Source organism: Coregonus lavaretus (genome assembly GCF_964263955.1).
Source record: "Coregonus lavaretus genome assembly, chromosome: 1".
Taxonomy (NCBI): domain Eukaryota; kingdom Metazoa; phylum Chordata; class Actinopteri; order Salmoniformes; family Salmonidae; genus Coregonus; species Coregonus lavaretus.
In genome coordinates this window covers 26,323,737-26,350,773 of record NC_139988.1, presented here as the reverse complement: position 1 = coordinate 26,350,773, position 27,037 = coordinate 26,323,737, and the positions used below count along the sequence as shown (strand labels likewise).

General features: G+C 42.7%; 1 protein-coding gene across 1 annotated transcript in view; it reads left to right on the top strand.

Annotated features, from left to right (window-relative positions):
- LOC311113632 (uncharacterized protein) overlaps positions 1-27,037 on the top strand; it is a gene marked incomplete at its 5' end in the record, with an annotated part of 28,879 nt that extends 1,842 nt beyond the window's left edge. Inside the window, 24 exons of the mRNA XM_084156898.1 lie at positions 1,476-1,869; positions 2,016-2,093; positions 2,338-2,433; positions 2,627-2,680; positions 6,918-6,971; positions 7,070-7,123; positions 7,215-7,268; positions 7,518-7,571; positions 7,658-7,711; positions 7,814-7,867; positions 11,411-11,464; positions 11,660-11,704; positions 11,798-11,851; positions 12,024-12,077; positions 12,167-12,220; positions 14,610-14,681; positions 14,768-14,803; positions 18,463-18,507; positions 18,642-18,674; positions 20,568-20,714; positions 21,502-21,678; positions 22,611-22,701; positions 25,963-26,040; positions 26,331-27,037. Coding sequence (XP_084013024.1) covers positions 1,476-1,869; positions 2,016-2,093; positions 2,338-2,433; positions 2,627-2,680; positions 6,918-6,971; positions 7,070-7,123; positions 7,215-7,268; positions 7,518-7,571; positions 7,658-7,711; positions 7,814-7,867; positions 11,411-11,464; positions 11,660-11,704; positions 11,798-11,851; positions 12,024-12,077; positions 12,167-12,220; positions 14,610-14,681; positions 14,768-14,803; positions 18,463-18,507; positions 18,642-18,674; positions 20,568-20,714; positions 21,502-21,678; positions 22,611-22,701; positions 25,963-26,040; positions 26,331-26,506 — 2,062 coding nt within the window. The 3' untranslated portion in view covers positions 26,507-27,037. The remainder of the gene's footprint in view (positions 1-1,475; positions 1,870-2,015; positions 2,094-2,337; positions 2,434-2,626; positions 2,681-6,917; positions 6,972-7,069; positions 7,124-7,214; positions 7,269-7,517; positions 7,572-7,657; positions 7,712-7,813; positions 7,868-11,410; positions 11,465-11,659; positions 11,705-11,797; positions 11,852-12,023; positions 12,078-12,166; positions 12,221-14,609; positions 14,682-14,767; positions 14,804-18,462; positions 18,508-18,641; positions 18,675-20,567; positions 20,715-21,501; positions 21,679-22,610; positions 22,702-25,962; positions 26,041-26,330) is intronic.

Below are 27,037 nucleotides of genomic sequence, written 5' to 3'. Positions count from 1 at the left end.
CCAGAAACAAAATTGTAGACCTGCACCAGGCTGGGAAGACTGAATCTGCAATAGGTAAGCAGCTTGGTTTGAAGAAATCAACTGTGGGAGCAATTATTAGGAAATGGAAGACATACAAGACCACTGATAATCTCCCTCGATCTGGGGCTCCACGCAAGATCTCACCCCGTGGGGTCAAAATGATCACAAGAACGGTGAGCAAAAATCCCAGAACCACACGGGGGGACCTAGTGAATGACCTGCAGAGAGCTGGGACCAAAGTAACAAAGCCTACCATCAGTAACACACTACGCCGCCAGGGACTCAAATCCTGCAGTGCCAGACGTGTCCCCCTGCTTAAGCCAGTACATGTCCAGGCCCGTCTGAAATTTGCTAGAGTGCATTTGGATGATCTTAAGGTTTCCTACTTTCCCCCCATGTGAGCTAGTCAACATGAGCTAGCACCATGCACCCAAATGAGACGTTAATAGCGACGTGTATTGAGCTACGTTTCTTCTCTGCACTGCTCCTTTGCCAATGGGGTTTCCACAGTTTTTCCACTCAGTGTAATTATGCCCACTTCCAAACAATATATTTGATTTCCTCTCCTGCACGGAAACCTCCAAATGTGCCTTTGCTTCAGCACTTGATGTTCACCAATGGACAGTAGGTGGAACACCACTGGAATTCATTCAGTCATCACAATGGATGAATATAGTAGTTGACTCGTTTGTTGATTAGCATAATGATGTGTTGTTGGTCAAAATGCATTATGATTAGTTAAAGTGTATTAGCCTATCATCCAGGGTTTCCTTTGGAAATAAAGACATAATCGTTAAATTGCAATAGGGGAGGGTTTTCCCCAACCATCCTCAAACCCTCATTGACAGTTTCTTGGTATAGATAGGCTATACACAGTTATTTATGCTGTCTGGGAGGCATTGAACATCAGTAGCTAATCTATTTGTTTGGTATTTTCCCTCTCTATGTTGTGGCCAGCAAAGCTGTCATCAATGAACTTTCAATGCCTGACAACTAAGAGATGTTTATATCGACAAGCAGAAGTGTGTTACTGTAAATTAAATTCAAATCATGGAAACAAACAATTATGTGAAATGTCAAAGTACAGCATCAAAAAGGCAACAGGAATGATTTGCCCTGACAGGAAGCCACAGAGGGAGAGAAGAGGGTGTATACAATTATGTTGTGCAACAGGCCTGCTGTGATTGAAAACATTACTGGTAGATTGAGTTTCAGTTTCAGAGTTTCCAACTAGGGTGGCTTTGAAACCAAAAGCAGAGGTTTAAAAGCAGTGGGAAAAGCTATCAAATGTTAAGCCCGTGCAACACTGATTGTGTTGTTTCAAAAGTATTTGATCATTTTATTCTAAATAAAATTGCACTACAAATGCCAGGGCTTGTTCTACATGAAAATAGTATGTATTGTTTTGAACTATGTTCAGTGTCTCCTAATACTCCATGATTGTCGTGCCACAGTGATGTGTACCCCGATGGCCTGCCATCCGACTACTCCGTCATTGCCACATTTAAGGTGACGAAGGACGCCGCCAAGAGGTCCTGGAACTTGTGGCAGGTCAGCGACACTGATGGACGTGAACAGGTGGGCCTCCGTTTCCAGGGCGACATACGTTCTCTGGACTTCTTCTACACCAGCCCCCATGGCACCCAGATGCTGCGCACATTCCACCGGGTGGAAAAGCTGTTCAACGGCGAGTGGCACAAGCTGGCGCTGCAGGTCAAGGGCGATAAGGTCAAGTTGCTGGTGGATTGCGAGGAGGTGAGCGTGGAGCCCATCGACAATCCCAGACCCATCATCCGCCAGGGTTACACCTCCATTGTGAAGAGGGCTGTGGGAGACCGCTCCCTCTCAGTAAGTTCTGTGCTGTTCAGACCAAATCATGCTGGGTTTCCTACAGTATTTTGCAGTTGTAGTATACATTGATCAAGGCAGCACAGTCAATTCAGCGTTCATATGAAAGCACACTGACCATAATATCTCGTGTCCTGGTACTGTAGGTAGACCTCCAGCAGATGGATGTGTCCTGTGATCCAGAGAAGGCCTACTCAGAGGGCTGCTGTGAGCTCTCCAGTGTGGTGAGTTGGGTGCGACTGTCAGCGGGTTCATGTTCCTCACTGAGCAATACGTACAGTACAGGATGTCTTTTAATCTAGCCTGTTCTCTCATTGTCTCCCATAGAAGTGACTACGTGCTCCTCCCAAATGTGTGCTGTGTGTTTGTGTGGTGTGTCTAGGGAGTAGGGCACCAATCATAAGAATACTTTCTGTCCCTGCAGATGGACTAATCAAGTTCTATTCTATTCTATTCTATTCTATTCAGTGTGGAGGGTATGCTGAAATTGGCCTGACAGCAGGAAGGGCCACCTGTACGTGTATGCACGGACAGCCTGGCAGCCAGGGGCCCCCAGGACCAAAGGTGACTACTAGGCCCATTACACTTCCTATTACAGCACCACAGCTTTGAATCATGAGCTGTTTGTTCATTGGCAATGATAGGTAAAAGAGTTTGTTACAGCACATACAGGATGAGACCAGGCTGGAGAGCCAACTTGGCTTGCTTGTGGTCCAGGCTAATGCTAACTAATACCACTGTATGTCTCCATCTGCAGGGTCACAGAGGTCTCCCAGGCAACAGAGGAGAGCCAGGAAGACTAGGCAACTGGGTAAGGACTTTTACTCATTATAGTTCTCACTACAGTGTTGAGTTGAAATGTGTTTGGTGAGGGTAAACAACTTAGAATAATAAGTGGTAATTGTCACTCAGAATGTATGCTCTCTGTTGGTCTTTGTAGATTTGACAGTATGCAGACATTAGATGAAATAGGATGAAATAGGACAACCCCTTCTTGCTTGACAGCAGTGAAGTTGTGGAAAACGGCAACGGAAGCTTAACTGAGAAACGGTATGATGGAAACAGGAGCAGAAGCAGTGCCACCTAGAAATGGTAAACACTGGGCCCACACTCACGTTGGGACTACTGAAGGCCGTGTGCATCTGTCCCTGGGGAGCCCCGCACGAGAATGGATGTGAAGTAGAAGTGGTAATAGAAGGGCAGAGTGCTGGAAGATCCATTTGACATGTTTCAATACCAAGGCTTATCTGCATTGGAAGAGAAATGGTTTAGATCAATATGGCAAAGGATCGTAGACTGTCTGGTTTCACTTTAACATTAGGAGATGCTTAATAGAATACTTAATAGAATCTGAATGTGTTGAATCCCACGCACAGTGAAAGCAGACAGTTGTGTAACATTATTACAAATGCCTAATAATGAATGACTTATTACTTGCTACGGTAGGTTCCTATGTTTTTATACGTATTAATCATTGTTTCATAATTGTTTTAATCATAGTCATCGTAGTCATCAACATCATACTACTGCCCTTCATTTACTTAGCACTCAGGAAGAATGCTTTGTCATTGGCAGAGGACTGGAGAGAGTTGAGAACAGAACGCCCCTTAAAGTACAATAGAGAGCCATCCAACGCAGAGCAGAGGACAAAATGTTTAGTAAGCAGTTTAATGAAAGGACATGGCATACTCACTGCATCAGGATTCAATTACATGTTTGACTATGCAAACATAATCCTGCTTGTAGGCTTCAGGCAGTAGACATGATTATTTCCATTGAGACTGAGTTATGACTAATTTACCTCTTTGATGTAGCTCCAGTTCTCAGTGGTATGCTGGATGTAAAATGCTTAATGTCTTTTAAACCCAACCCAGAGAGCTGAATACATGTGCCCAATAGTGTGCAAGGCTGGCAGTGGGTCTTCAAAGAGAGGACGTATCTTGTACATGAGAAACGAGCTGTTGGCTTGGCATTTAACATGCCCTTTAGTCTGGAGAGACTCTGGGTGAAAATGACCCATATATTACGCACATTACACACATACACACACATGCGCTCTCGTACACACACAGGCTCGCTCTCACACACACACGCACACACACAGACACACACGACTACGCTGGGTACTCACTCACAGACAGGCAGATGAGGGGGACACGCTGTTTCTGGAGCTCAGTTGGAGGCCAACATCTGCCTTCTGTGACTCAGTGGAACCCTCACCCCCTGCCAGTATGCAAGTCACAGAGCACGACCATGTTTACAGCCACCCCCGCTGGCGTCTAAGGAGGGCATTCCCTGGCTCCAATATATGAACTGACCATCCCGGTGGGTGGGTGGTCCTTCCATTAGTAAAGTTGTAAAGTTCACGGTCATGCTTCTGGATAAAGCGTTTAGCGTCTCCAAGGTTAGCCTCTTAGCAGCTGACTATGCATGGGGTGATCTGAGGTGAGATGGTTAATAAACTGGTGCCATGGAATAGAGGACTGTTGGTCTTGATCAAAGGAGTTTGTTGATTAAGTGGAATAACCCCAATTCAAAGGCCAAAACAGTGTCTTATATGAGTGAGGATGTGGGCATCTGTGTGGAAACACTTCCAGAAGAAGTTGTTCAATTTTCCCTTAGCTATGACACATCTTTCCTTGGGTCATAAATTGTGGCCTACACTGTGTTAACGCTAACTCCATGTTTCAGGGGCTAAGCCTGTCTCGCACTACTTAGATCTTCGGTCTAAAGTAAATATTTGACACATCATTATAGTCATCATGTACTACTAGAAACCCCTAATAGCCCATGTTCAGATTTCGTCCTTCTGTAAACATCTACTCCTCCAAGGAAATGTTATGGTTATTATGATAACTTCAAGTGTTTGGATTGATATTGTATATTCCATTCAAAGGCCACAATGAAATCCATATAACTTACTGTGATGCCCACACACTTGACAGATTGGGAAACTCCAATGTGTTGCTCCGATGTCTGGTCTGTCTTATACCATCAGTCAGAGCCACATTCCACTGGCCAAGACTTCTGTATAACAGTCACCATGGACGGCTGTGATACACCGCTCTACAGTAGTTCACTCATGACATAATTGATTATTTCACATCTAATTACTGTGAGTTCAGTCATATGATTTTGCATGACTAAGCGGGGTTCTGCATGAACTTAGATTTGTGTGTATTAGGTTTTTTGTTGTGGAACTGTTAGATATTACTTGCTAGATATTGCTGCACTGTCGGAACTAGAAGCTCAAGCATTTCGCTACACTCGCAATAAACATCTGCTAACCATGTGTATGTGACCATTACCTTTGATTTGATTTGATTTGAACACTGTGCAAAACAGAAAAATAGGAAAGTCCCTGAGGTGAGCTTGCGTGTTCTGCACGACGCAGGTGCACATTTCACTAGAATTACATACAGTATATATACAAAAGTATGTGGATACCCCTTCAAATTAGTGGATTCAGCTATTTCAGCCACACCCGTTGCTGACAGGTGTATATTATCGAGCACACAGCCATTCAATCTTCATAGACAAACATTGGCATTAGAATGGCCTTACTGAAGTGCTCAGTGACTTTCAACGTGGCACCGTCATTGAATGCCACCTTTCCAGCAAGTCAGTTCGTCAAATGTATGCCCTGCTAGAGCTGCCCCTGTCAACTGTAAATGCTGTTATTGTGAAGTGGAAACATCTAGGTGTAACAATGGCTCAGTAGCGAAGTGGTAGGCCACACAAGCTCACAGAACAGGACCGCCGAGTGCTGAAACGCGTAGCACGTAAAAATCACCCATCCTTGTTTGCAACACTCACTACTGAGTGGCGCAGTGGTCTAAGGCACTGCATCGCAGTGCTAGCTGTGCCACTAGAGATCCTGGTTCGAATCCAGGCTCTGCTGTAGCCGGCCGCAACCGGGAGACCAATGGGGCGGCGCACAATTGGCCCAGCGTCGTCCAGGGTAGGGGAGGGAATGGCCGGCAGGGAGGTAGCTCAGTTGGTAGAGCATGGCGTTTGCAACGCCAGGGTTGTGGGTTCGATTCCCACGGGGGGCCAGTATAAAAATTATGTATGCACTAACTGTAAGTCGCTCTGGATAAGAGCGTCTGCTAAATGACGTAAATGTAATGTAAATGAGTTCCAAACTGCCTCTGGAAGCAAAGTCAGCACACAAACTGTTCGTTGGGAGCTTCATGAAATGGGTTTCCATGGCCGAGCAGCCGCACACAAGCCTAAGATCATTATGCGCAATACCAAACGTCGGCTAGTGTGGTGTAAAGCTCACCGCCATTGGAATCTGGAGCAGTGGAAACCCGTTCTCTGGAGTGATGAATCACGCTTCATCAATCTGGGTTTGGCGGGTGCCAGGAGAACGCTACCTGCCCCAATGCATAGTGCCAACTATAAAGTTCGGTGGAGGAGGAATAATGGTCTGGGGCTGTTTTTCATGGTTTGGGCTAAGCCCCTTAGTTCCAGTGAAGGGAAATCTTAAAGCTACAGCATACAATTACATTCTAAACGATTCTGTGCTTCCAACTTTGTGGCAACAGTTTGGGGAAGGCCCTTTCCTGTTCCAGCATGACAATTCCCCCATGCACAAAGCGAGGTCCATACAGAAATGGTTTGTCAAGATCGGTGTGGAAGAACTTGACTGGCCTGCACAGAGCCCTGGCCTCAACCGCATTGAACACCTTTGGGATGAAATGGAAAGCCGACTGCGAGCCAGGCCTATTCGCCCAACATTAGTGCCCGACTTCACTAATGCTCTTGTGGATGAATGGAAGCAAGTCCCCACAGCAATGTTCCAAGATCTAGTGGAAACCCTTCCCAGAAGAGTGGAGGCTGTTATAGCAGCAAAGGGTGGACCAACTCCATATTAATGGCCATGATTTTGGAATGAGATGTTCGACGAGCAGGTGTCCACATACCTTTGGTCATGTAGTGTATCTAGCATAATCTGGTTTTCCACCTGCTTGCTATACAGCTCACATTGTCTTTCTTCCCCTAGTCTCCTTTGTAACTAATTTTAAATGTTTTTTCTGCTGCAGGGAGGTATGGGCCAGACAGGTGACTATGGCCATGTTGGAGAGCCAGGCCCTAAGGTAAGACATACCCTCAGAGGTCAACACCTTTGTTTCAATGTTTGTTTGTGTTTTAAAAAATTAATTAAACGTGTATGACAACAACCTGTCTCCCTCAGGGCATTGAAGGAATCAAAGGAAACAAAGGAATGAGAGGACTTCACGGCCTTGATGTAATCCACTATCGAATACATTTCCATAATCTCTTTAGCTGGTTAGTGGTGTCACAGGACAGATGAGTGCTAACGAGCTGCTGTGTTTCAGGGCGACAGAGGTTCCAAAGGTCTGAAGGGATTACAAGGCGCCGGGGGCTTCAAGGTAGGTTGTGTTGTGGTTCGTCATGGAGCATGTGGTCTCTTCAAATCCCCTAGGCTTCCGTTTGGCCTGCCAAACTCAGCATATGCAGATTGCAGAGCCATATATAGAATAATTATGGCTCCGAGCATATGTAGTCAATTTGAAAAGTAACAAAGTTGCTACTTTTAATGAGTGTGTTCCTGAGTGTCGTGCTTGTACTATGTAATAGAACATTAAGAGGGTCTCATTTGGGTGTTTTGATGATTTCAGGGAACTCAAGGGTCACCTGGAGAGCTGGGTGAGACCGGAGAACAAGGAGAAACTGTAAGTTCTTCTAAAGATGGGAGACACATATTGCAGTATTGTGATTGGTTTTATCATCATTGACTAATTTATCTGTCTTCTTGAAGGGAGATCCAGGTCCACTTGGATATGAAGGAATTCCAGGATATACAGGAGTGAAGGTGAATATCATTTAATCCACCAGACAGTCTTATTTCTCCATGTTCTCTCCTACGAAATATTTAATTTTCAATAATATTGTATGCTTGTATTCTTGTTTGTAGGGAGAAGAAGGGCCCTCCGGTGTTGAAGGACCGGTTGGGGCACAGGGAAAGCAGGTATGTTGAGGGTCCACAAAGTAAACCCCACTTGTTATGATAATCATAGCCGCGGGAAGTAGGGGCATCACCCCCTGATTTTTATAATAATAATGAAAACAATTTTTTTACACAAAAGTAGGGGCCTTAACTAGTCATGTATTACCGGCCGTCTGTAGCGTGGGCAAAACAATTTATTCAGCACAAACAATATTAGTACCTCTGGCCAGGTTTGGGAATAGGCTTGACACAACAAATTGAGTTAGTAACAGTAGCACTTTTAGCCCTAGTGATTTCCTAGTGGGAGGACTATCTGCAGGTCAGCTAACAAGGCAGTGAGGATGTTTACTGGAAGTACTGTCCATCAAATTCCACTGTAGATGAAGAAGTCCTTAGTGACATATTAAAACATCTCCAGACACAACAAACAGGAACAAATTGTGTAAATGTATGTACATACAGTGCATTTGGAAAGTATTCAGACCCCTTGACTTTTTCCAATCTACACATGATAACCCATAATGACAAAAACAGGTTTTTAGACATTTTTGCAAATGTATAAAAAAGATGAAAGGAAATATCACATTTATATAAGTATTCAGACCCTTTACTCAGTACTTTGTTGAAGCAGCTTTGGCAGCGATTACAGCCTCAAGTCTTCTTGGGTATGACACTACAAGCTTGGCACAACTGTATTTGGGGAGTTTCTCACATTCTTCTCTGCAGATCCTCTCAAGCTCTGTCAGGTTGGATGGGGAGCATCGCGGCACAGTTATTTTCAGGTCTCTCCAGAGATGTTCGATCGGGTTCAAGTCCGGGCTCTGGCTGGGCCACTCAAGGACATTCAGAAACTTGTCCCGAAGCCACTCCTGCATAGTCTTGGCTGAGTGCTTAGGGTCGTTGTCCTGTTGGAAGGTGAACCTTTGCCCCAGTCTGAGGTCCTGAGCGCTCTGGAGCAGGTTTTCATCAAGGATCTCTCTGTACTTTGCTCCGTTCATCTTTCCCTCGACCCTCACTAGTCTCCCAGTCCCTGCCACTGAAAAACATCCCCACAGCATGAAGCTGCCACCACAATGCTTCACCGTAGGGATGGTGCCAGGTTTCCTCCAGACGTGACGCTTGGCATTCAGGCCAAAGAGTTCAATCTTTGTTTCATCAGACCAGGGAATCTTGTTTCTTAAATCAAATCAAATCAAATCAAATCAAATTTTATTGGTCACATGCGCCGAATACAACAGGTGCAGACATTACAGTGAAATGCTTACTTACAGCCCTTAACCAACAGTGCATTTATTTTAAACAAAAAAAGTAAGAATAAAACAACAACAAAAAAAGTGTTGAGAGAAAAAGAGCAGAAGTAAAATAAAGTGACAGTAGGGAGGCTATATATACAGTAAAATAAAGTGACAGTAGGGAGGCTATATATACAGGGGGGTACCGTTGCAGAGTCAATGTGCGGGGGCACCGGCTAGTTGAGGTAGTTGAGGTAATATGTACATGTTGAGGGCCTTCCTCTGACACCGCCTGGTATAGAGGTCCTGAATGGCAGGGAGCTTTGCCCCAGTGATGTACTGGGCCGTACGCACTACCCTCTGTAGTGCCTTGCGGTCAGAGGCCAAGCAGTTGCCATACCAGGCGGTGATGCAACCAGTCAGGATGCTCTCGATGGTGCAGCTGTAGAATTTTTTGAGGATCTGAGGACCCATGCCAAATCTTTTTAGTCTCCTGAGGGGGAATAGGCTTTGTCGTGCCCTCTTCACGACTGTCTTGGTGTGTTTGGACCATGATAGTTCGTTGGTGATGTGGACACCAAGGAACTTGAAGCTCTCAACCTGTTCCACTACAGCCCCGTCGATGAGAATGGGGGCGTGCTCAGTCCTCTTTTTTTTCCTGTAGTCCACAATCATCTCCTTTGTCTGGTCTGAGAGTCCTTTAGGTGCCTTTTGGAAAACTCCAAGCGAGCTGTCATGTGCTTTTTACTGAGGAGTGGCTTCTGTCTGGCCACTCTACCATAAAGGCCTGATTGGTGGAGTGCTGCAGAGATGGCTGTCCTTCTGGAAGGTTCTCCCATCTCCACGGAGGAACTCTGGAGCTCTATCAGAGTGACCATCGGGTTCTTGGTTACCTCCCTGACCAAGGACCTTCTCCCCCCATTGCTCAGTTTGGCCGGGCGGCCAGCTCTAGGAAGAGTCTTGGTGGTTCCAAACTTCTTCCATTTAAGAATGATGGAGGCCACTGTGTTCTTGGGGATCTTTAATGCTGCAGACATTTTTTGGTACCCTTCCCCAGATCTGTGCCTCGACACAATCCTGTCTCGGAGCTCTACGGACAATTCCATTGACCTCATGGCTTGGTTGTTGCTCTGACATGCACTGTCAACTGTGGGACTTTATATAGACAGATGTGTGCCTTTCCAAATCATGTTCAATCAATTGAATTTACCACAGGTGGACTCCAATCAAGTTGTAGAAACATCTTATGGATGTTCAATGGAAACAGGATGCACCTCAGCTCAATTTCGAGTCTCATAGCAAAGGGTCTGAATAGTTATGTAAATAAGGTATTTTTTATTTTATTTTTTTGTACATTTGCTAAAATTTCTACAAACCTGTTTTCACTTAGTCATTATTGGGTATTGTGTGTAGATTGATGAGGATTTTTATTTATTTAATACATTTTAGATTTAGGCTGTAACTTAAATGTGGAAAAAGGGAAAGGGTCTAAATAATTTCCGAATGCACTGTACATATCTAGCTCAAATACCGTTTACCCCTGCACATTGATCTGGTAGTGGCCCTCCCTGTATATAGCTATCACGTTTCAGGAGAAGACCCAGATGCAGACAGTGTCGAAGTAACAAAAGTTTATTACAAAAACAGTGGGCAGGCAAAACGACAGGTCAAGGGCAGGCAGAGGTCAGTAATCCAGATCAGAGTCCAAAAGGTACAGAACGGCAGGCAGTCTCAGGGTCAGGGCAGGCAGAGGTCAATAATCCAGGGTGGTGTGACAAGGTACAGAACAGCAGTCAGGCTCAGGGTCAGGGCAGGCAGAATGGTCAAAACCGGGAAAACTAGAAAACAGGAACTTTAGAAAAGACAGGAGCAAGGGGAAAACTGCTGGTATGCTTGACGAAACAAAGCGAACTGGCAACAGACAAACAGAGAACACAGGTATAAATACACTGGGTATAATGGGGAAGATGGGCGACACCTGGAGGGGGGTGGAGACAATCACAAAGACAGGTGAAACAGATCAGGGTGTGACAATAGCTTCATTATTGTGTATTTTATTCCACTTATGTTACTTTAAATGTTTTCCCCTCTGCATCGTTGCGAAGGGCTCGTAAGCAAGCATTTCTTGGTAAAGTCTACTCCCGTTGTATTCTGCGCATGTGACAAATACAATTTGATTTGATTTGAATTGAAAGTAAAGTTGGTCTCATTTCAGTGAAACAGAATAAATAAACAGGATCAATGAAGCCACAGAGGTTTTACATTGGTAAAAACATATGTTTTTCATCCCACATGTGGTTTGTCTTGACGTTGACGTTCTATGTCTTGACAGGGTGTTGTAGGTGATCCTGGAGAGACCGGAGCTGCTGGGGAAAAGGGCAAACCTGTACGTCTGTCACATCATCACGTCTCTCATTTCTAAACATGCAAACAGTTCCTCCGCTTTACATTATTCACCAACAACAACAATATATATTGCATATGCAGTAGAACTAGAAATTGACATATTGCTATATCAAATGAAATGACATATATCAGTGATACCAACAGTCTCATTATTCAACTTGTTTGTCAACACCAGGGTACCCAAGGAGCAAAAGGAAGATATGGCACCATTGGACAAAAGGTGAGTTATTTGGACTAAAATGTACATTTCATCTCAGAGATGAGCAAGCATTGGCAAACCTTTAGTAACACCAATAACAACATATCTCTACAGGGCATTATTGGAGATCCTGGTTTACCCGGGAGAGATGGTGACATAGGAGTAGAGGTAGGTTCACAGTCTTTTATCATCCATGTTGCTGTTTACAGTAATGCTTTGACCTTGTGTACCGTGTATCAGCAACATGTCAAATACCCCTCATGAGACATGATGAGCCAGGGAATGTGTACCATATCTATTGTCTGTATCTGATCTGTTCTATTATCTATCCCTTCTCAAGGCTTATCAAGGACCACAGGGCCCGGAGGGCAGAAACGGCCAATTTGGAATAATGGTGACAGAACTATCCAATAAAACAAATATATATTTTTTTTCATTAGATTCATATATGGTAATAAATGTGTGTGGTTTTACCCTCAACAGGGGGAGAAAGGAATGCTGGGGCCGGCAGGGGAGATGGGGCCTCAAGGCCAAACTGTAAGTACAGTCGCCTTTCACATCTTTCACACCAAAGTTCCAAAGGCTGGGCCTAATATAGTGTATAAGAGGTCATACAATAAGTTTTGTTGTGATTCTTATGTTGATGATGTAAAGAATATTTGCTGGTCTGTGGTGTGTAATGAGGAGCAACCAGACGCTGCACTTGACACATTTATGAAATTGCTTATTCCAGTTACTAACAAGCATGCACTCATTATGAAAATGACTGTAAAAACGGTTAAATCCCCTTGGATTGATGAGTAATAGAAAAATGGTATGCTTGAGTGGGATGGGCAAAAGGTATGGCAAATAAGTCTGGCAGCACAACCGATTTGCAAACGTACTGCAAATTGAGAAATCATGTGACTAAACTGAATAAAAAGAAGAAAAAACTATACTATGAAACAAAGATAAATTATATAAATAATGATTGTAAAAACCTTTGGAACGCCTTAAATGAAATTTTGGGCAAAAAGGCAAACTCAGCTCCATCATTCATTGAATCAGATGGCTCATTCATCACAAAACCCACTAATATTGCCAACTAATTTAATGATTTTTTCATTGGCAAGATTAGCAAACTTAGGCATGAGATGCCAGCAACAAACACTGACACTACACATCCAAGTATATCTGACCAAATTATGAAATACAAGCATTGTAATTTTGAATTCTGTGGAGTGTGGAAGAAGTGAAAAAATGATTGTTGTCTATCAACAATGACAAACCACCGGGGTCTGACAACTTGGATGGAAAATTACTGAGGATAATAGCGGACGATATTGCCACTCCTATTTTCCATGTCTTTAATTCAAGCCTACTAGAAAGTCTGTGCCCTCAGGCTTGGAGGGAAGCAAAAGTCATTCCGCTATCTAAGAATAGTAAAGCCCCTCTACTGGCTCAAATAGCCAACCAATCAGCCTGTTACCAACCCTTAGTAAACTTTTGGAAAAAATTGTGTTTGACAGATACAATGCTATTTTAGAGAAAACAAATTGACAACAGACTTTCAGCATGCTTATAGGGAAGGATATTTAACAAGCACAGCACTTACACAAATGACTGATGATTAGCTGAGAGAAATTGATGATAAAAAGATTGTGGGGTCTGTTTTGTTAGACTTCAGTGTGGCTTTTGACATTATCGATCATAGTCTGCTGCTGGAAAAGACGTATGTGTTATGGCTTTACACCCCCTGCTATATTGTGGATAAAGAGTTACCTGTCAAACAGAACACAGAGGGTGTTCTTTAATGGAAGCCTCTCCAACATAATCCAGGTAGAATCAGGAATTCCCCAGGGCAGCTGTCTAGGCCCCTTACTTTTTTCAATCTTTACTAACGACATGCCACTGCTTGAGTGGCAAGGAATAAATTAATCCTAAATATTTCAAAAGCTAGAAGCAGTGTATTTGGGACAATGCCTCAAAAACCTCAACTAAATCTTGTAATGAATAATGTGGAAATTGAGCAGGTTGAGGTGACTAAACTGCTTGGCGTAACCCTGGATTGTAAACTGTCATGGTCAAAACAACAGTAGCTAAGATGGGAAGAAGTCTGTCCATAATAAAGCACTGCTCTGCCTTCTTAACAGCACTATCAACAGGCCCTAGTTTTGTCGCACCTGGACTACTGTTCAGTCGTTTGGTCAGGTGCCACAAAGAGGGAAATTGCAATTGGCTCAGAACAGGGCAGCACGGCTGGCCCTTGGATGTACACATAGAGCTAACATTAATAATATGAATGTCAATCTCTCCTGGCTCAAAGTGGAGGAGAGATTGACTTCATCACTACTTTGTGAGAGGTATTGACATTGTTGAATGCACCGAGCTGTCTGTTTGAACTACTGGCATACAGCTCTACATAGAGCCATGACTACATGGAACTCTATTCCACATCAGGTAACTGATGCAAGCAGTAGAATCAGACAAAAAATAGATAAAAATACACCTTAAGGAACAGCAGGGACTGTGAAGAGACACAAACACAGGCACAGACACATGCATACACACACACGTTAACATACGCACTATACACACACGTACACATGGATTTTGTGGTAGTAGAGTAGTGACCTGAGAGCACACACTTAATGTGTTGTGAAATCTGTTGTGAATGTATTGTAATGTTTTGTATAACTGCCTTAATTTTGCTGGACACCCTTGGCAGCAGCTAATGGGGATCCATAATAAATACAAATACAAATCTTCACACGTCTCACTTTAAAGACCCATTGCATTCAAGGAGGAGTATTGAGGAGTAGCACTATTAAATGTATCCTTCTCAACAGATGTCTGTGTACAGTCATTTGCCATCCTACAGGATAATTTTCTACTGTGAAAATTAAGCGATCCCTCTGCTAAATTTAAGAAATGCTTTTCTCTCCAGGGCCCCAGAGGTTATAAGGGATCAGCAGCAAAGCCAGGAAGACCTGGATTTATTGGACCCCCAGGACCTGTCGTGAGTGTTCCGGATGACTCTTTGTAAACTATTTGAAATACAAATTAATCTCTCCAAACCACTAAAACATGTAATTTCTCCAACAGGGGCATGTGGGAGTAGCTGGACGGCCAGGCCCCAAGGTAATCAATGTTTTTCACCTACTGTACTGCTAGAAGAGCAACATGTAGGAAGTTCTATAATGAAGTGTGATAGCACTCGAATGGTGAAGTCAAGTATCAAGACATTCATTAGCCCTGTCCGAGTCTACACCTAGATCACATAACATTGGCATCATATATCTCTGTGTTCTCAAAGCTATGGTAAAACTGGTGACCAATATACTGTAAGTGTCAGTGAGTTTAGATGACGTTCTTCAGAATGTTACATAAAAGCACATCTTTAAACTAACTGATTTGATCATGAGACTTGCTACTGTATTCAATACAGTACCAACATTTCACGACTATGTTACAACACTAGACGAAACACTAGACCTACTTTAAATCAAAATCCAGAGATGTGCACAGACAAAATGGTTTACCTGTCCTTTCTTTGCATTTTTGGTCATTTTACAGAGCAGCCGGATACAATGGTCAGGTTACTGCTGACGGTTCTTGAGGGTTCATGTGTCACCACAGACAGAGCTTCTGTAGCCCACTACCCCCCATTCACCTGTCAACCACCCCACATCAATCCCTATGACCAGGGCGGAACAACAACAAAAAAAGTGGATGATTCACTTACAGTGGCTTGCGAAAGTATTCACCCCCCTTGGCATTTTTCCTATTTTCTTGCCTTACAACCTGGAATTAAAATGGATTTTTGGGGGGTTTGAATCATTTGATTTACACAACATGCCTACCACTTTGAAGATGCAAAATATTTCTTACTGTGAAACAAAGAAGAAATAAGACAAAAAAAACAGAAAACTTGAGCTTGCATAACTATTCACCCCCCCAAAGTCAATACTTTGTAGAGCCACTTTTTGCAGCAATTACAGCTGCAAGTCTCTTGGGGTATGTTTCTATAAGCTTGGCACATCTAGCCACTGGGGTTTTTGCCCATTCTTCAAGGCAAAACTGCTCCAGCTCCATCAAGTTGGACGGGTTCCGCTGGTGTACAGCAATCTTTAAGTCATACCACAGATTCTCAATTGGATTGAGGTCTGTGCTTTGACTAGGCCATTCCAAGACATTTAAATGTTTCCCCTTAAACCACTCAAGTGTTGCTTTAGCGGTATGATTAGGGTCATTGTCCTGCTGGAAGGTGAACCTCTGTCCCAGTCTCAAATCTCTGGAAGATTAAAAAAGGTTTTCCTCAAGAATTTCCCTGTATGTAGCGCCATCCATCATTCCTTCAATTCCTTCTTCCATGTGTTTGGGGAGTCTCCCACTTGTCTATTGGCAAACACCAAAACATTTTTCTTTAAGCAATGGCTTATTTCTGGCCACTCTTCCATAAAGCCCAGCTCTGTGAAGTGTACGACTTAAAGTGGTCCTATGGACAGATACTCCAATCTCCGTTGTGGAGTTTTGCAGCTCCTTTAGGGTTATCTTTGGTCTCTTTGTTGTCTCTCTGATTAATGCCCTCCTTGCCTGGTCTGTGGGTTTTGGTGGGCGGCCCTCTCTTGGCAGGTTTGTTGTGGTGCCATATTCTTTCAATTTTTTTATATTGGATTTAATGGTGCTCCGTGGGATGTTCAACGTTTCTGATATTTTTTTATAACCCAACCCTGATCTGTACTTCTCCACAACTTTGTCCCTGACCTGTTTGGAGAGCTCCTTGGTCTTCATGGTGCCGCTTGCTTGGTGGTGCCCCTTGCTTAGTGGTGTTGCAGACTCTGGGGCCTTTCAGAACAGGTGTATATATACTGAGATCATGTGACAGATCATGTGACACTTAGATTGCACACAGGTGGACTTTATTTGACTAATTATGTGACTTCTGAAGGTAATTGGTTGCACCAGATCTTATTTAGGGGCTTCATAGCAAAGGGGGTGAATACATATGCACGCACCACTTTTCCGTTATTTATTTTGTATACTTTTTTTTTTTTAAACAAGTTATTTTTTTCATTTCACTTTACCAATTTGGACTATTTTGTGTATGTCCATTACATGAAATCCAAATAAAAATCCATTTAAATTACAGGTTGTAATGCAACAAAATAGGAAAAGCGCCAAGGGGGGTGAATACTTTTGCAAGGCACTGTAGTCCTCATTGCCTGACTGGCTCTCCTCTTCTCCTTGATTCTCAAATGGCTGCTCTGCTCTTAAGGCATGTTCACTAGCGGTGACAAACTGGCTTTCACAGCAGAGCCATGACTTGTTTCACAGAATATCCTATTCTCTCCCCCTCTGAACCTGAGGTTAACGTAGGTGCTAAATCCCCCGGGGGCCTGTTCAGGGCTGGTTCTAGCTGTTTAATTGCCTGTTGATACCAAACTCAAAGCTTTCTTTGTACCATGTGGTCTGGACAGGGCCTGTTATAGGTGGTTGCAGGATAGGTTTCTTACAATCCTCTCAATCATATGTGCGTTATACAATCAATGTGTCTGTTTATGCATTAGGAAACATGTAAATTTTTTCACGCCGTGAAACCACTTTGTCTCATGTAGAGTGAGAACAATGCAGATTCCATAGAACCCCGGATGTAGTTAGATCAAACATCTGACTTTCAATGAGATCAATTAATGCAGCTGTTCATGCATTTCAAAACATGTAAAAACATTACGGCACAAAACAATGTTCACTCATGCAGACTGCAGAGCTGTATATATAAAACCCTGGATGTGTAGATCAAATATAGGACTTTCAATGTGTTTTTGAAGTTTGATCCTGTCTGATGAGAGACAATTCCCACTGCACTGCGGTGCATAGCACACTCCATGTTGGCTGCGTCATTAGTTGGCTCGTATTGGCGTCAGACTACAAGGAGTGTGAGTAAAACCATGAGCTTCTCTGTTCTCTTTCCAGTGTCAGCTCTCAAATCAGAATAGAACCTATTTCAAGAGCCTTTCGTGCTGGCTTTAAAAGCCCTCACAAGGCTACATGGATTAAGAAAGTTAAATCAGTATTTGTACAAGCCTTAATCTATTTGTTTAGTAACTCTTATTTGTTTTTTTCAAAATTCTAAATCATGTTATTGACTTTAGTTTTACACACAACCTCAGTAATGTTTCATTCAAATGTTATTAATCACTCTCCCAGGAACATTAAATAGAGTTGCTGTGAATTAGGCATTTGGCACTTTGCATCTAATTTTCTTGGCATTCTTTGTGTACTGTACTTGTAATTGTTATGAAGACATCAGACTGATACAGAGTCTAAAGGGAGACATGGACTGGCCTGCTGTTGTTGGAACATGATGTCCCCTATAAAACAAAGTTGTTTTTGCAGTAGTTCTGAAGTACATGTTCATTTGACATTTGACATTCATCAGGACAGAGGCAAAGGACTCTGGGGACACGTTGACTATACACCCACACACACACACACACACACACACACACACACACACACACACACACACACACACATCCTGCTCCTGGATGAGAAAAAGAAGATGGCAAAGATTTGTGGGCCATCAAAGAGTAGTAGAGATTAATGGACGTGAGAGAAACACTGTCCTATAGATCAGAGGAATTAGAGTCAAAGAAGGTAGCAAGGACATGCTGTGTTGTGTTTCAGTCCACGAGGACTACATGTTCAGACAGACAGACAGTCTGTGAAAAATATGTTTTAAGTCAAATGTGCCATGACATTCTAATCATCTGTTTTGTTTCAATTGTATCTTCCAGGGAGATACAGGCATTGAAGGGATCCAAGGTGTCAACGGTGCAAAGGTACTTATACTATTGTTTTGATTTTCATATATATAATTTCATTGTATTCAATTGTTTCTACTTCATCTTGAACAGTATTCATGAAGCCCAAGATATCTATCTGTACTCACTCTGGGTTTACTTACTTTCCATAGGGAGAAAATGGAGAAAAGGGCCCCAAAGGAGAGGTAAGATATGCTTTCTTTGCGTTGCCATAGTCACATAAAACAAAATGGGGACGACAGAGTAATTGGTAAGAAGAATTGTGTTCTACATAACCATATCTACAGTGCCTTCAGAAAGTATTCATACCTTTTGACTTATTCCACATTTTGTTGTGTTACAGCCTGAATTTCTCTTACCCATCTACACACAATACCCCATGATGACAAAGAGAAAATATGTTTTAGAACATTTTGCAAATGTATTGAAAATGAAATACATAAATATCTAATTTACATAAGTATTTACACCCCCGAGTCAATACTTTGTAGAAGCACCTTTGGCGGCGATTACAGCTTTGAGTCGTCTTGGGTATGTCTGCATCAGCTTTGCACATACTGATAACAACGACAGTAGTAGGCCTGATTACCAACAACGACGAGACGGCCTACAGGGAGGAGGTAGGCACTCTGACGGCGTGGTGCCAGGTAAACAACCTCTCCCTCAAAGTCAGAAAAGCAAAGGTGCTGATTGTGGACTTCAGGAGGAACCAGGCTGTGCACACCCACATGGACACTGTGGGGAAGAAGGCACGACAGCGACTCGTCAACCTCAGGATTCTGAAGAAATTCGGCCTGTCCCAGAGGGCCCTCACTGTGTTCTACAGGAGCACCATCGAGAGCATACTGTCGGGCTGCCTCACAGCCTGGTACGGCACTCCACCACCACGGACCGCAAGGCGCTACAGAGGGTGGTACACTCAGCTGAACGTACTGTACCATTGGGTGCACACTGCCTGCCCTCCAGGACACCTACAACACCAGGTGTCGCAGGAAGGCCAAGAAGATCATTAGGGACGCCAGCCATCCGAGCCATGGCCTGTTCTCTCCATTGCCATCACTCAGATGCGGGCAGTATAGGAGCATCATGGCAAAAACTGTAAGATAGCTTTTACCCCCAGACCATCAGCCCAATTCTTTAACTTCGATTTTTGGTTGAGATGGAGACGTGAATCCAACATATCAATGATTAATTTGTATACAAACTGGAATTAAAGCCAGACTAAGTCAGATGGAACTATCCAAGCAGTTGATATTTTGTTGCGTGGACAACCAAACACAATTCAATATCACTAAATATCATTTGATTTAATATCAACCAGAGCTTGAAATCCTAGGCCTATTGTATTGTCTATTTTTAGTTGAATTCTGGGTTGAATTGAAGCAATTGCTGTTGATGACTTTGCAAATGTTATAGGCCTAAATAGTATCATTAATGATATACTATAAGTGATAAAGTATGGTCACATTTCATTTCATTTGCTCTGTTTGGAATGACTTCGATAGCAACAGTGAATCTATTTCGTTTTTAAGTAGAGATTTCTCAACAATCATTCTCACAATAGCACATTGGTAACAGTCAGTGACAAATACAGTATCACAGCTAAGCAGGGCTTGGTTAAAACCTTGGATGGGAGATCAAAGGATAGCTGTAGATAGATCCATTATCCAGTAGGAGGTGCTGCCCAGCCTATTGTTTTTTTTTCAGATTTTGGATATAACGTTGAAAATGTACAAATTCAACATATTTCATACAAGGTTTGTCAATGTTGAAATTTGGTTACCATGATGACAAAATCCTGTGGGTGAAATTTCACCCACAAAACATCAGTTTATGTTGATTACTTTTTTCAAATCCAATGTATTTTCAACGTAGATTCCACGTCACAATATATAGACAAATTATGTTGAAACAACGTTGATTCAACCAGTTTGTGCCCAGTGGGTTATGTCTGTGTGCTCTACCAAATGGGGACCATGTGAGAGGAATTGTAGTTCAGTCCTGGGCATTTAACAACCTATCAGTATGTTGTGTGTGTATTACAGAACATTTCTGTTGATGCTCTGTCTGTGCTTTAGGTTGGAAACGTGGGTGCACAGGGTCCCCACGGTGGTCGGGGGACGCGTGGGCCAGGGGGTGAGCCTGGACGCACAGGCCCAGTCGGCACTAAGGGGGTCCGGGGGGACAGAGGACCAGTCGGGTTTCAGGGTCCACCAGGGCCACCGGTAAGTACAGAAAGTGCCATGTTCAGCAAGATCTGAAAAGGTCAAGTAACTTAATTTGTTTTGGGCGAGTGCCACACAAGCGTTGGATATCAAAGGAGGCCTATTTACTGACTGTCTGGGTTTGAAATGGAAGATAAGACGAAGCCAGTACCTTTACATATACTGTATACTGTATGTCTCACATAGTAAAACTCTCAAAAGTCACACATGCAATGGATGACTCACCAACAACCACTAGTGATAAGAGAGCCTGGAACCTGCTTTCAATTGTGTTGCGCAAACAGTGACACTATTGGCTCCCATCATTTTACACTGACTGATCCACTGACTGATGCATTCAAAACAAGCCACCATATTTCTAACCTGCATTGCTCTAATATGCCAACTATCTTCTGTTTTCTTTGATAAAAAGTATGTAACCGATACCCCACACTAACGTCATCAGAGCTGTTCTGACAGACTTACTCATTATAGCGGTTGGCATAGACCATATGTGGTAACAGTGTCGAGAACGCTTGTAAATGGTTTCTCATTAGAGTTGTTTTTTTTGTGACTCACAGCAAGAGTTGCATTTTGTATGGCTGTAAATCTATAATGTGCCTAACAAAATATTGTTGGCTGTGTTTCTCTCCGTTCATTACGTACACCCACCCATTTCCTCACAGAGCCTTGCATGCCGTTGGTTGGGCCTGCCCTGTCCTGTAATGTTATATTCCATATTGCATGTCGTCGTCCCACTGTTGAGTAATCTCCAAGTAATGGATGCCATCATAATTTGTTTCTACAGGGCCCAACCCTCTCCGCTCAACACGTTATTGAGGTCTGCAAGAGAGTGGTGCTGGAACAGATGTCCACCTTTGCCAACTCTGTGAAGAGGACGTGTGCCGCCGTGTGCCCACTCTATGGGGACGTCCCCATGGGTGCCCCCGGTCCCACAGGACAGAAGGGACCACCGGGACCTCCAGTGAGTGTCATGTGTTAGGGTTACTATGCTGTCAGTGGGTGTGTGTGTGTGTGTGTGTGTGTGTGTGTGTGTGTGTGTGTGTTTTATTCTTAGAATTCCTCTACTTGTCTGGAAGATGCCAAGAATATTACTTTAAGCACATTACACATAAAGGTTGTTTTGCTCAGGAACACTGTTGAAGTGCACACTCCATACGTTATTGTGTTTCTGTGTTTCCCAGGCCAAGTAAAATGCTTACATATTGCAAGCAACCTGGAGTGAGAGAGCCATAGTATTTGGCAGTATAGATTGGAATGAAAACATTCAGACTTTCCACGTCCCCGTGAAGACAAATAAGAAGTCACAGACGAGGCACTTGCTCTGTGTTGAACGGTTCTTGGAGGAATTCACCAGCATCCCTGGAGTGGAAAGCTTTTTCCAAATGTATTACGCAATGAGACAGAACCTGTTCAGGTTCCCCAAAATAACGTTTTCTACACTCTTAGAAAAAAAGGGTTCCAAAAGTGTTCTTCTGCTGTCCCCATAGGAGAACCCTTTTTGGTTCCAGGTAGAACCCTTTTTGGTTCCAGGTATAATTTTTTTGGGTTCCATGTAGAACCCTCTGTAGAAAGGGTTCTACATGCAACCCAAAAGGGTTCTACCTGCAACCAAAAAAGGGTTCTTCAAAGGGTTATCTTATGGGGACAGCCGAAGAAACCTTTAAGGTTCTAGATAGCACCTTTTTTTCTAAGAGTGTACCACAGAATTTCTCAGGCTGATAAAAGTTCATGAAACCACAAATGTATACAAATACTTCTGTCAAGCCCCCTGTTGTGATCTTCGAAAACCAACCAGCGATCAGGAACCACAAATCTGATTGTGTAGATGTATAACATTTTATCTCTGTCAAAGCTCTGCACCTCACTCAAGTCTATTGATTGTTGTGATTTTAGGGCGGTAATGGTATAAGCGGTGTAAATGGAGAGATCGGACAACCAGGATTCTATGGGGAGGCTGGAGACGCAGGCAAACAAGGACAGCCAGGTGAGAAATACTGTACAAATGAATGACTGCCAGAACGAAATTGATCTCTGCATTGATCTTTGATGCTGAAACTGTATGTGTCTATATGTTAGCCATTGCTGTTCACCATGGGGACCGATTCCGACTTAGGAATTAACTCCTTTCCTACACACACCTTTCCTACGCACTTTTCAGTATTTGGTATTCAGACTTACCTTATTCAGTCATGTAACACGCTCTGCAGGTGTGGCTACCTTGCGCACTCTGAATACATTTAATTCAACCACTGAAAATCCTCCCACTTGCTGGCCAACAGATTTTCTTGTGGAGTTTTCATTCAATAGGGTTTTCAGTACATTTATCTTAAGCCATCCCTTTAAATACGCTGTACCTTTTAGTTAGATATTTGTCAACAGACTTGAAAGAACAGGTTCAGATATTTGGTATCAATGAAAGAAAGCCATTTAAATACAGTATATGCATATTCGTCTCTGTTTCAGCACCAATTGATAGATGTAAAAATACTCTGATCTTATACATTATTTAGGTTTAGGAAAGTATTTATGAATCATAAAAAACAGTTTTGGAGAGCCTTTACGCATGAAAGAAAGAACTGTGCTTTGATTCATTCTGAAAATTGCCACATTCAGTTCTTCAACCTATGGTAATGTTGGAAGATTAGTGTACATATAATTATAATAGGGAGAATAGTGTACAATAGTAGGCTATACCCTCGTCTATTGCCTGTACTTACCATGGAACTGTGTGACGACAGGGCCAAATATTGTTCCATACGTCGGGTTCAAACTGTTATGGCTTGGTCTGCGCTCCGCTCCATAACGATTGAATTAGCCTACATGTCTTTTTTAAATATTATCAACTGTTACTAATGATCCTCAGCAACAACCACATGACCGTGACAGCATTTACACAGGAAGCAAATGAAGGTAAACTAAACAATGTAATTAAATGGAATGATAATGTAGGCTATACCAACTGAAGGGAACTAACAGTAAATTGGCAGTTGAATACAGTGCATTCGGAAAGTATTCAGACCCCTTGACTTTTTCCACATTATGTTATGTTACAGCCTAAAATGAATGACACTTTTTCCTCATCAGTCTACACACAAGTAGACTCTTTCTAGAGCTGGCCGCCCAGCCAAACTGAGCAATCGGGGGAGAAGGGCCTTGGTCAGGGAGGTAACCAAGAACCCGATTGTCATTCTGACATAGCTCCAGAGTTCCTCTGTGGAGACGGGAGAACCTTCCAGAAGGACAACCATCTCTGCAGCACTCCACCAATCATGCCTTTATGGTAGAGTGGCCAGACGGAAGCCACTCCTCAGTAAAAGGCACATGACAGCACCTAAACTCTCAGACCATGAGAAACAAGATTCTTTGGTCTGATGAAACCAAGATTGAACTCTTTGGCCTGAATGCCAAGCGTCACATCTGGCAGGGACTGGGAGACTAGTCAGGATCAAGGGAAAGATGAATGGAGCAAAGTACAGAGAGATCCTTGATGAAAACCTGATCCAGAGTTCACAGGACCTCAGTCTGGGGCGAAGGTTCACCTTCCAACAGGACAATGACCCTAAATACACAGCCAAGACAACGCAGGAGTGGCCTCGGGACAAATCTCTGAATGTCCTTGAGTGGCCCAGCCAGAGCCCGGACTTGAACCCGATCGAACATCTCTGGAGAGACCTGAAAATAGCTGTGCAGCGACGCTCCCCATCCAACCTGACAGGGCTTGAGAGGATCTACAGAGAAGAATGGGAGAAACTCCCCAAATACAGCTGTGCCAAGCTTGTAGTGTCATACCCAAGAAGACTCAAGACTGTAATCACTGCCAAAGGTGTTTCAACAAAGTACTGAGTAAAGGGTCTGAATACTTATGTAAATGGCATATTTCCGTTTTCTATTTTTTTTATAAATTTGCTACAATTTCTAAAAAACAGTTTTTGTTTTGTCATTATGGGGTATTGTGTGTAGATTGATGTTGAAAAAACGAACAATTTAATCCATTTTAGATTAAGCCTGTAATGTAAAAAAATGTGGAAAATGTCAAGGGGTTTGAATACTTTCCGAATGCACTGTATGTGTGGTTATTAGGCCTACTGAGTGTCGATACTGATAGTGGCTAATATTTAACATGATAGAAATAGGAAACAGAGAAAGTCGGGGTAGCCTATAATTAACACATTCGAGAGTGCCCTTCCCTGCAAATTAAAAGGCCGTACAATCAAAATTCTGCATAATGGCACAGCATTTCATAGACTTTACTGTGGGAAAGTTGATATGTTGATATGCTTCAGTTTGCTGCCATGTGACTGATTTTACATTTGTCTCTAGCGATTATAAGGTAAAATATATCTAAAACAAGTATCATTTATATTTACAATGCCCTTATCCAAACGGATTACTAATTTACCTAGCTCTTATCAATAGCTCTTATCAAGTTGTAAATTACAGTGCATGGAGAATGGTGTTATTACTATCGGAAAAAATAAAGTACATGCTTTTTCCACTTGGAACTGTTTGGTTTGCTAGACCTTATTCATGGTCTCTTGGTGGAATTATTAGGGAATTAAGTCAAGGTCAGAATACTGTAAATCTGTAGACACACCTCGGCCACACCTTCATTTATTCAATCTCCACCTCTGCCACACCTTCATTTTTTCGATCTCCACCCCAAATGAATAGCTGGTGAATAGAATGTTATTCTTATGCTTAAGTTCATGGTCAGAATAGGTATAGAGAGAAAAGTGCATAAAAACAAAATTATGTTCCATTTACACGCGCTTAACTAGGGTCGGAATCGGTCCCATGACAGTATGTTTAGATTAGTCATGACGTGCATCAATATGTATTTGCTTAAAAGTAAACAACATAACTGGTTCTTACTTTGCCTACAAATATGAAAAGAAATACCATGTCAACCAAAAGTTGAATGGTGCAGATGTACTGTATAGCCATAACTAAGTATGGCATTGTGTGTGTTCTCGTGGTGAATTCTAATGTATTGATTTAGGGCCTAACAATGAAGTCACACTTATGGTACATTTCCCCAGCCAAGCTAATGAAATTGAAGAATATTTACAAGGCGTTTTATAAATGTATCCAGCAATGATCTCAGTAACACATGGTTGTTAATCAACATGAACAGCGTGTTCCTGTGTACCAGCTCTGTCCCGGGGGCATTCAGATTTGGGGGTGGTACATTCATGGGTTTTCCTGTTGTCCATCATGTTGTGAGAACATTGTGTCTTGTTCCCAGGTGATCAAGGAGACCAAGGAGACCAGGGAGCGAAGGGTCATGGCCTACCTGGCTATATCGGAGACCAGGGACCAAAGGGTAACGTCACATTTCACATTGCATCCTTTTTATCGTCTGAATAATCGTTTACAGCTTATCAAAGGAAATCCAACAATAGCTTTGACAGGCCCAGTTCTATTGTAATTATTATATAACAACAGATGCTGGTTTCTTGGTAAGCAGAAGGGGGCATGTTGAATAATTATTTTTTTCCAGAAGTCGATATAAAGTCTACTGCAAACTCTCAAAACTGTGTAGTAGTTGGTAGGTCCAGTCATTCTTTACCCACAATAGTATCTAACAGCCATTTCCCCTCCTTTACCCACCAGGCCAACGTGGAAGACCTGGCAGAGCCTTCAATGGCACACCAGGACGAGAGGGCGAGAGAGGCCATGTAGGCCGGCCTGGACTAAGAGGTCACCCAGGACTCCGAGGAGTCCCAGGCATGTGTCAAACCACTGGGTGCGCTCTGCTAAACAACAACACAACCAACGGATCACCTTAGAATGCACCCCAGAGGTTGAGAAGACGCCCATAGAGGCAAAGAGAAAACTTTTGACCAAACTGCGTTGATGGATTATGAAAGGGGGAGAGGAGGAGAGGGGGGTGGGTGAGAGGTGGATTGGGAGAGATAAGAGATTTTTTGTTGATACTGTAAATGTATTAAAATCAAAGTCAAAATGCTTCAATGTAAATATGCATCCAATCTCAACCCCGAAAAACTGAGATTCACCCATTTGACTTTCTTGAACAAATCTGCTCTAGAAGCTTGTACTGTAGGCCTTAAAACAACATTCCATTGTCATGGTTCATTAGAAAAATACACCAATAGCCACATATTATGTAAGAAATGCTTTGATTTGAAAGTTTATTTGACACATTTTATTAAAACTGGTCCTAGTTGTCTTCAAATGTCACTTTTCTTTATAATAGAAGCCCAAAAAACGATTACTAACTTATTTTACTACAACAATTCCTTCACTGTTTTCTTTGTTATTATGATATATTATTGAGAATATTATATTATTATGGAATA